This window comes from Seriola aureovittata, chromosome 7, assembly GCF_021018895.1.
Source record: "Seriola aureovittata isolate HTS-2021-v1 ecotype China chromosome 7, ASM2101889v1, whole genome shotgun sequence".
NCBI lineage: Eukaryota > Metazoa > Chordata > Actinopteri > Carangiformes > Carangidae > Seriola > Seriola aureovittata.
Window position 1 is genome coordinate 7,718,190 of NC_079370.1, and position 10,540 is coordinate 7,728,729.

The 10,540-nt window shown below is 39.0% G+C and overlaps 1 protein-coding gene across 1 annotated transcript; it reads left to right on the top strand.

Annotated features, from left to right (window-relative positions):
* The first annotated feature begins 387 nt into the window (after positions 1-387).
* ifnlr1 (interferon lambda receptor 1) lies at positions 388-10,540 on the top strand. Its single transcript, XM_056379728.1, has 7 exons — positions 388-700; positions 1,705-1,831; positions 3,595-3,767; positions 3,867-4,054; positions 4,552-4,693; positions 5,718-5,848; positions 6,203-10,540. The coding sequence occupies exons 1-7, from the start codon at positions 652-654 to the stop codon at positions 7,082-7,084; spliced, it is 1,692 nt and encodes a 563-aa protein (XP_056235703.1). The 5' UTR covers positions 388-651; the 3' UTR covers positions 7,085-10,540.

Here is a 10,540-nt window from a genome sequence, read left to right on the forward strand (position 1 = left end):
AACAGAAATTAAGAGCTTGTTGTATCATATAGTGTCTGTCTGTTTTTTCAGCCTGTATTTACTCAATGGTCTGTAAAACAGGTACACACCTTAAGTTATCCAGTGTGTCACCATGTTCTTTCACTTTCTGTCTTCTGCAAGATCATTTCCAGTAAAACGCTGAAACCAGAAATTACCTGAAAGACGAGAAAGGGGAGAGAGAGAGAGAGAGAGAGAGACAGACAGAGAGAGAGTGAGAGAGGAAAAGGGAGAAGACGGAAGGTGAATCAGGGAAGTCGAGAGTCTGGAGAAAGAATGCAAGTGGGCGGAACATAGAGTAGCAGAAAAACAGGAACAAAGTGATAACATATGCCAAAGTACACCTGCACACCTGTGTCAAGCCACTCCTTTCCCAGGGCACATCAGAGATGGTTGAGAAGCGGAGGCTTGAAAATGCACTGAAACCCAGTATAATTTTTGTATTTTATAGCCTTTTTGACATTGACTCTGGTTTTGTTTGGGTGGATTGTGGTGATTAAGGAGTTTACGTGTTTTTTTGTTTCGGTTATTTTTGTTGTGGTGTGTATATTTATTGCTTTAGTTTAGAGTTCACAACATAGCGGCTGCTAATAGAAAGTAGGATTGTGGTATTTTCTGTTACCCACATGCCTAATGAAGATGCAGTCTGTGAAAGTCATCATCCTCCTGCTGTTCAGCGATGGTGAGTACAGAGGAGCTAATATGGATCTTTGTTTAATTTACAGATGTTGATTACCGGCAGTCAAACATTTAAACGGCTACCATTTCTACAAAGTAGACCTAATAGAAGAAATAAATAACACTAAAGCAATAAAGCCAAGTAATACATTTGACAGAGTGATTCCCTCTCGTTTGAAATGAAGGAGAGTCCCACAACACAATGAGGACTTCAGCTTTAAATGATAGTGATCGATGGAAAATGCTATTTCATTTTATTGCCTGGTTGATGTAATATTGACTATAAAATTGCACATTATAAAAATGCTAATTTTGAATTTAGCCTTGTGTCCTTCACATCTTCAATAAACTACATGGACTATGATATTTAAACTGTAATATGCTCTGGGTTGGTAAACTACCAGCTATGTGTATATGGGATGACATCATGAAAAGGTGTTTTATGTATGAATCACTCTAGCTATACGACAGACAATACTTCTCGCACTAAAGGATTGTGTTCCGCATCCCTTTCCTGTACGCCAGCCTGAGAGATGGCAATTATTTCCTTGTGTAAAAGATATGGGCACACAGTTAAGGAACAAAGCGAGGTTTTGAGTGTCATCTACAGGCAGAAACAAAGTCCATCTTGCATAATCTCCCTGTGGTCCTGGATCACTCAGGCTTTAGCAGCTACAGTGTGAAAATCATGCTATAATAATCATCATACATTGGGAGATGGGCAGAGAGTGGATGCTGAGGCATAACGATTTTAAGGTATGCATTGGGGTTAGAAATCTGGGCAGCAACGTAGATAAAGGCAAGATGTAATCTGAGTACTAAAGGCTGTCTGCGGCTCTTGTTACTGTACAGAATAGTGTCCTTACCAGCAGTTTCATGAAAAGTATCAAAAACTACAAAAGTGACAGATTTTGATTTATGAACCACACTGAATGAGAAGAAGGGCACAGAATTAGTATGTATCATAAAATGATATTTTTTTCTCTTTTGCTATGTTTTTTCTTCCAGCTTGTCTTTCAACTGGAAATGGGACAGTGTATTTTTTCTCCAAGAACTTTTACAATGAACTCAAGTGGAAGCCCGTGCAGCCTGCCACCCAAGGGGAAAAGGTGCTCTACAGTGTCCTGCTCTGGAAGTAAGACCCAGGATGACAGATGAGTGACTACTGTCATTATTTTGATTATTTTACCTTTACTTCCACTGCCCTTATGGATCCATATGGAGAAATGGGTCAAAGCAGGAAACGTGTTTGCAGGGTAAACACTCAGTGTCAGTGTCCATATTAAAGCACTGTAAAATCTGTGGACTGACAAATTGGGAGTATAACTCTGGTCTGTTTGTAGCCAATCAGGAATATAATGTGTATAGACACAATGGATCGAACTCAAATCTGGCACATTATGTATTTTACAAAAAAACTTTTGAGTAACATCTCAAGCTAGAGGCGATGTACTATTTTTCTTACCATGAGCAAACCCCATGAAAAAGTTGTTGAATTGATCATACTAAAAAGTACTTACTCTTCTGTGACATAAACCTACATTGTTGACCAAAATGTGTTAAAAAATTACATTATTATTAGCCATTGTTGCATTTGGTAACAAGTTCTTTCATTGCAATGAACACAGACTCTGTGACACGGACTCCGCCATCATAAACACTCACTAGCACAGAAAATCCACGACTCTTTAACACTGTTTCCTAAAAACTACAGAGTCCTGCTGGTTTAAAAACATGACAAATGTCCCCAGTAGGTAAAATGGGCTTGTGGTTGAGAGACACAGTCAGTCTGGGGAAGTCACACAGTATTGAGAGATGGACTAACATATTTAACACATTGTTGGCTTAGGTCTTTAGTGTACTACATGGTTCAAGGATAGCTAGCTTGTTCCCAGTCCTTAGCATGGACTGCTCTCCTCACTGAATGGAGATGGAGCGCTCATAGTGTGCACTTTCCTGGCTTCCATGTAGAATTTTTTTCTTTCTTCTTTTCACTCTGTCTCTACAAACAGCCTCAACAAAGTGGAAATGCCATCTCGTCTAATTACTCGCGACACAGGCTCCCAGACAAATGTCAAGTGCCACCCCTATCTTTGTGACTTTTCTCCCAGCGGCTGTCACCAAAAAATTCTGGGATGACTTCCTGCATCAAATCAGCTGCAGAGGAAGTTTAACTATGCCCGCTCAATATTAGTTCCTGGTTAAAACAAAAATGCTGTCAATAATGTTGTGATCTTCAAAAGGGCACTATGTGTTCAAATGATGAATGGGTCAGGACAATCTTTGTGTCATTATTTCACTGTAGAACAGCTTCTGCTGCCGGATGGAGGTTGTCAGAATTTCATGCCAGTGTCTTTGTTTAAGAGGACAGGCTCAAAATTTTTCAAGTGTCTTATACAATAGTGAAGTGCCCATATGAACACAGAGAGGTTTTACTTGCTCCAATTATTCCTCCTCTCCAGACTGACGATTAAAAGATTCAACTCTCCCAGTGTGAGTGAAAAAAATCTACAGTCCTCGTTCTGTGTAAAAATGAATTCAATAGCTTATCTGAAGCCAATATGAGGCTTCAGCAGTCTGGGTTAGTCAAATAAAGTGGATATCTTCCTGAGTTACTTTACTTTTAGTAAGAAATTCTGTCTGTGTTACTATCCCTGCATTTCACCTCAATAAGAAACCCTGCACAGGGAAACTTTTTGCAGATTTTTATCAACTCAGCCTGCTGGCGATGACTCAGACTGTTTTAAGACAGACTTGAAAATTTGTGGGCCTATCCTTTAATAATAATGTTTTTTTTTTTTTTTTTTTGGAAGTCATTGACTCAAACTAATGAATAGACAGCTGTGTCAAATGGGTACCAGTGAACTGACTGATCACACTATACTGTGCTCATTACAGCGACGTGGACCAGCAGTACCGGATAACAGAGGGCTGTCAGAACATTACTGCTCTGACCTGTGACCTGACTGCAGAAACTCCAGCAGCTCCCGACGTGCATTACAATGCTCAGGTGTTCGTTAACGGTCGCTTGCTTGGCCAAACTCCCATGAGATTTAAACCTATAGCAGATAGTAAGAATCTCCATCGTCATTCAAGCATTTCTTGGTTTCCTCCAAGCCAGATGTATTCTGCTGCAACATTTATTCATTCACCTTTCTTTGTCTTCGTAGCTATTTTGGGTGCACCCACCTTGTCTACATATACAACAGTGTCATCCTTGTCCATTAATGTCATCCTGCCCATGGGGCCAAATGGGGTTTCCATTGCAGACATCATCAGTAGCAGCAGAAACAGGCCCTCCAAAGCTGTAATCTATTATGACTTAAAAATCACTAAACCAGAATGGGCTAAACTGCAGGTGAGTCCACCCACTGCTTGTATGTGAATGGAAAGGAAAAAAAATAGCAACACATCTCAATATGAAGCAATTTCTAACAACAAAAACCGATCATTTTAAACTGCATTTAAAAAAAGGTATAACTTATTGTAGAACTGTTGTATTGCACTGCATTGCACTGTAAAACTGTACCTAATAAAGTGGGCACTAAGTGCATGTTCACACAGCAGTAAGATCAGGCCTACATTTTCAATTATAGTACCAATGCCTAAATTAGGTGACTTCAATGTGACTTAAGTTCATTTATAATAGTAAAAAATCAAAGGATTTGGCCTTTAAACTGTGAGGTTATTGAGTTACTTTCTCTTATCCATCTGCCCCCAGGTTTTGTTTGTTCTTATTGAACTGAAATGTTTCTGAATTTTTTATTTCCTGAGTTTTCTTGTTTGTCTGACCTGTGCAACCTTCAATGGACTGAATCAATCAGCTAGAATCCATGTGACCCACTGTGTCTCCAGGTCAATGATGTCGCAACCGGCCAGTTTAACATCAGCTTGAAGAAAAGCCAAACAGAGTACTGCGGCCATGTTGTCTACAGGCCGTCTTCTGAATGGGGTCGCAAAGTGAGTGAGAAAGCCCCATTCTGTGTCACATTGCTAGGTAAGAACAGTACTGACCACAACCTCTTCTCTTTTTCTCACACATATAGAAGAGCAAAATATTGATCATCTCATAAATATTAGATAATAATTGCTAAGTGCCGTTTTCAGCATTTGATATGCCCAATATTCATGCAGATGATGTATTTGTTCATAAATCAATATCACTTACCAATAAATGAATAAATTAAGTCGCTAACCAACTTCATGTATGTTTATAAAAACTTGAAACTGAAAGGAGCAGAGGTATCCTTATCATTTTTACAAAAACTTGATTTCATTTGAGCTAACAGTGTGACACTCAACAACTTTGGTGGGAAGTATTCAAGGACCCACCTGCTGTGGAGAAAATGCCATTTTACTTGAAGTAGTTTGTGCTCATCGCCTCAAGTGATTGCAGCCACTGGGAAACAATGCAGTGTTTGGGAAGAAATCAAGACAGTGTTGTTTATAAATCACTCCCTTTTTAGATGTCTGCATCTGTACCAAGCCTCACAGTCACAGTATAACACATCAAGTCCACCGGTTGCAACTAAAAAGATGCTACATACATCCCTCTAAAATACTTTTGTTTGCAGCAACATGAAATGAACCTTTCCAAAAAAATTGTGTCTGCTCCTTCCTCTCTTGTTGTCATACTGATGTGACAAGAGATAAGATTACACAGTCCTTATTATGCACTCCTTGCAAAGGTGACACTCTTCTCGCCATCACATGATTCATTGTTATTCTGAACTGTTAAACCTGTAAATATTGACTGTAGATGACAAGATACTTAAAGAGATAAGTTCCGGTTAACCAACAATTACTTCCCAGAAGTACTAATACTGTATGTACTGGTAAATTTCAACAGCCCTACGTCACAGGTATGTTGCAGTGCTGCTCCCTGAAAACATGCCTAAGCTTGTGTTTCATGATGAGAAATTTCCTAATGTTTGAAAGCACTTGAGGGTATCTGATTTTACACATCTGCCGTTTTTTTTCCCCTCACATTAGTACATGACACAAATGCTCTTCTCCCTCAGGTGATCATCGGATGCTTTTGCCATGGCTCATCACAGGTGCTGCTCTTCTGGCGGCCGTGGTCGCGATGTCGGCCTATTGGATGTGCAATTATGTGAAGGGCGGAAATCATAATAAAATACCAAAGTCATTGGTAAGACTTCTTCAGTTTCCGTTGGTGCGTCTGGGTTAAAACAAGGAAATGTTGTCTTACTGGAAAATCAAGCTGGCACATTAACTACTGTGCACATGTTCTGTGTTCTGTTCATGAGAGGAAGCAACATGAAAGTAATTTTAACACACTAAAACAATGTGGATGTTGTTGTAAACTTTAAACACTTTCAGTGATAACAAATATATTGTGGTTGAAGTCCCTTGTTCAACTTCTATCATGTAGGAGTTTCCACATTTTAATTTTCTGTATAGACTATTCTAATCAAATTTTAAAAAGCTGTTGTCAAGCACTTATTTAACTGTCATGGGTCTGTCTTCCTTATCTTTAAAACAGATAACCACTTCTGGCACCCCGGGTAAAGTACTGCAATCTCCATCCAGCCCTATCACAATTTCCAAAGCGGTGGTCAGCAATGGTCCAAGTGAACAAACACTCTACGCCAAAATCCAAGTGAAGCAAAATGAGACTTCAGTTAGGCCTGGAGGTTATGCCCCCCAGGACATCCCCTCTCAAGACTGGGAAGGTAGAACATTCTCCTCTGTGGGCACAGGTGCACACAGTCCATCCCCTAATCCCCAGAATACGAGTGCCCAGTCCTCTGAAATCTACAGTTCAGTAGTTGTCCATGTCCCCGCTGAAGAGAAGGAAGACTTTCAGCAGGCTACCATTGAAGACAGAGGAACGCGAAACCCACCATTGCTTTCCAGTGAAGAACTCTGGGATAAAGGTGGAACGACTCCAAATCTGACGTTATATGGAAAACAAGCTTCACCTGATCTGGATGCTTGTGAGAGCAATCCAGCCATGCCGCTACTGTTACACACAGTGCGCGATACCAACGGACAACTCATGTTGCCTTCGCTCACTCTTCAGTTAGAGAGCAGCAGAGATGACATAGTATCATCTCTTATCCCAGGGAGAAAACCTCTTTTATCAGACCTCATAGACTATAAGAAGGAAGGACCAACGTTAGCGTCATTGCAGAGCTTCGACAGCTCTGAGCTCTGGTCGGACTCTGGGTGTGATGATAGCACTGAAAACACACCAACCCAGATGTACAGCAACACCCATTGTTTCCCATCTCAACCAGTTGTTCGTTATTTCCAACAGCAGTGTCAGAACACACCGTCTAGTGATGCCATATTTGAATCAGGTTACAAACAAAACTGGATACCTGCAATAACTCTTGTAGCTGCATCTAAAAGACAGCTGTGAATACAGAAGGACAAACTGTCCTTGAACCTGCATGGACTGGTCCCAAAAAGGAGGAGCAAGGTGTAAGACATTAAGACAAAGGAGAAGAGAGGAAACATCACAGATTTATCATCTTAAAACTTGCTTTTTCTGATTGTGGGTTGTTTTTATTGCAGCAACCTTTTTAACATAGGAGGAAGTTGATGGGATGGGTGCTTTAGGGACTATAGAACTGAGCCACACAATGACAGGAAAGTCATTCATCTGCTGACAATACAGATACACACTTATAAACTCTCTTCTCAAGTGAAGACATAAAAGTATCCTGTACTAGATCACACCTAACAACCTCCTCTGGACCGTTCAATACATTTCATTGCTAAATTTATTTATTATTTCACAAATGTAAAATGTTAAAATATAAGTGTGGATAGTCTTGAAATTGTGGGTTTATATTTGAAGAAAGTATGGTATATACATACTTTTTAAGTCGTTGTTTACTTTGTGAAGCCATTGTTTGACAATTTAACCACAGATTTTGAATTTTAAAAACATATTCCCAGAACTTATCCTCTTGTTATGTGGTTATGGTGTAAATTAGTTATGGCCTTGTGTTCAAATGTATCATAGGCAGCAAAGGGAATACACCAGCTACTGTATAAAGTTCAAAGTATCAGTAATTTCAAAGCAATATTTTTTACATTGTCATGAAAGTTTCAAGCTCTGTTCAGACAGCTACAATCTGACTTGTTTGCATAATAGTCAAAACATATCAGTGACATGACACCGGTCATTTTTCTACTGTATAGTAAGAAGTTTAAAATGCAGCTGAAATTATCGTCCTAAAATTAGATTAGTCTGACCACTCAAATCCAACCCTCTCTCCAACAAATTATGTTCCTTTCTTTCTAAACTACTTGTTCCCAATTACCTTGAGGTGGCAACATAATCGCTGGCTAGATTGTGTTGTGCAGCGCTTCTTTCATTTTTTAATGAATATTCTTCATGCTTCTTTAATTTTTTAATGAAAGAAGCACTGCATTTATTAACGGTTGTAGAATCACCAGGAGGTGTTTGGGGTGGATAGGAACAGCAATTCATATAGTATCAACATATTTGCAACTTGCAAAATGTGTAAATGAAGATTTCCTCATTACAGTAATACAAAACATAATCCATTAATTACTTTGTGATACATACGTTTACTTCAAAGCATATTTGCTGTTGCAAATGAGTAGTATATCATTGCAATTTGACAGGGCTGCTCAAATCAGTTTTTAAAGCTGGTTGCCACTTTTTGGCTGGACCACAACAGTAGGTCCGATAAGCAGAGTGATAAAGCTACACCTTTGGTCGGCCAGCCAAGTGTTGGAGTTTCACCATTAGTCGTTGCTCTTTCAAAAATGATTTGGCGAGAAAACAAAAAGCACCTAGCGACATATTACAACATAATACAACTTTTTGGAATTGCTGCATGATTGTGAAGTCAGCCTTTCCCTCCACAGGCATAACTGTCCATGCTTACTGCACGGCAGCTGACATTAATGAGCTTCTAAGTTTCTGTCTGAGCAATCATTTTACAAGTAAATACAGCCCAAATCACAGCAAGGCCACTGTCTTTAACTTCTGTGTTTGGTGATTCTGTCAGAAGATGGGGCGGTTATAAAAATCAGGAGTGTGTGCAGAGCAGCAGCTTGGAAGTCACTGTTCAACATTTAGTCTGAACTACACGTTTCAGTCACTATTTCAAACAAAGAAAAAACATAAACGAGAGCAGCTTTATTGGCAACTGGGCTGTATTAAAATACTGTACATGCGAGTACAGAGAGTATAGGAGATAAGCAAACAGATAAAGGGCTGAAACCGGATGACACTAGGCAGACTGCAGTTAGCCTACCGTGCGATCCAGCCATATACTCAGTTTTGACCTAGTCTTGTTCCAAAAAACAAACCCTGCACACCAGCAGCTGGACGAAAGGAAGAGGCTTCTTGCGTTATTCATAAAAAAAAAATAGAAAAGATAGTCAGCATGCGCATTGTGAGCCATCACCATGACAACACATTATTGCAACTTATTACACTCCCTAAATACACAAACCCAATCTGGTCACTTTTAAATTACAATGTGGACAGTCAGCCTTAAAGATTAGATATGAAAACAAATCTGATTGCCTTGTAGCTGAACGAAGCATCAGACACAGTCCAACGCCTACTGTCACGCTTTAAGCTTCTTGAAATGGGACTAAAATGACTGAATTTCTACTAGAAAGGAATATTATTTTTGTGCGCTCACCAACATATGTCAGTATTATCAGTAATGTATGAAATGCATAAAATTAATTTCATCTGTACATAAAAAAAGAGATTGTAACATGTATATTTTTTCTAACTCATGTTCAAGTTCATGAACTTGTTTTGTTCTGCTCATTGTTTGCTGTTCTTTCAGAGTAAGAAAATACAGCATGTAAAAATATATTACAAGGTGGGGTCATGGTACAACCTACCCCACACTGATAATAGCCTGAACACAATCTCTTATACATGGCTGTAAAGTAATAATAAAGCCTGGTGTGTTGAAACAGTGTGATAAGTCACATATGGACATTTTGTCCAGAGCAGATGTATCGTGTGTTTGTACTGTGGATAAGAGTGTCTTCTGAATGAATGTAAATGAACGAATGCAAAGTTGTAACTTTATTTTATTCTGTATTTGTGGATTGTGACTTTTTACAGCACTGAATGTTTATGCTGAAAAATTCATGCTGCAGGGGTTGACTTACATTACATGATAAGATATTAAAACACTCCAAAAATAAATTACATATCACTGTATTTTAATATAACTTTTGAGTTATATTGCTGAATTACATCTGAATTAATATCTCGTCCAGAAATTATGTTCTGAAAAATTCAGCAATCAGAAACATCAACACTGTTCTGTGTATTCACTGGCTTGGTTGAGGGAGGTACTAAAAAGTATTTTGAATCTTATTTCCAACTGACTTATTAGCAGTGGCACAAAAGCCATCCTACTGGCCGACTAAAATAATCTTAGCAACTGACACTGGTCACTCAGTCCCCGGGTGAAGTGAATAAAATATGCCAGAATAATAAACTTGAACCTGCAGGCTATAACATATTAAAGTGCTGTATTTAAAAAGGCAACGATCCTTGCTACATACTGTAGACATTCACTGTCTGAGATGATAAAGAAGAGAGGTGGATTGCGCAAAGAATCCAAAGTACAACTCTATAGCCTGTTGCTAAGTAATGTGTGTTTTCAGTCAAGGGATGAAGCCCACGAAGCTTTGTCTTTGTTTGGCCATTAGCTGTTTAAATGTTTAAGGTGGCATTGGAGCGTCATTTCTACCCCTGTAGGATATTGTACAGTCTGTAGTTAATTTACTGAGACGGACTAAGTATTTTTATGTGGCTGGATAAATGGTTAGAAAGAGTAATAAAACATGTTTTCTTGTG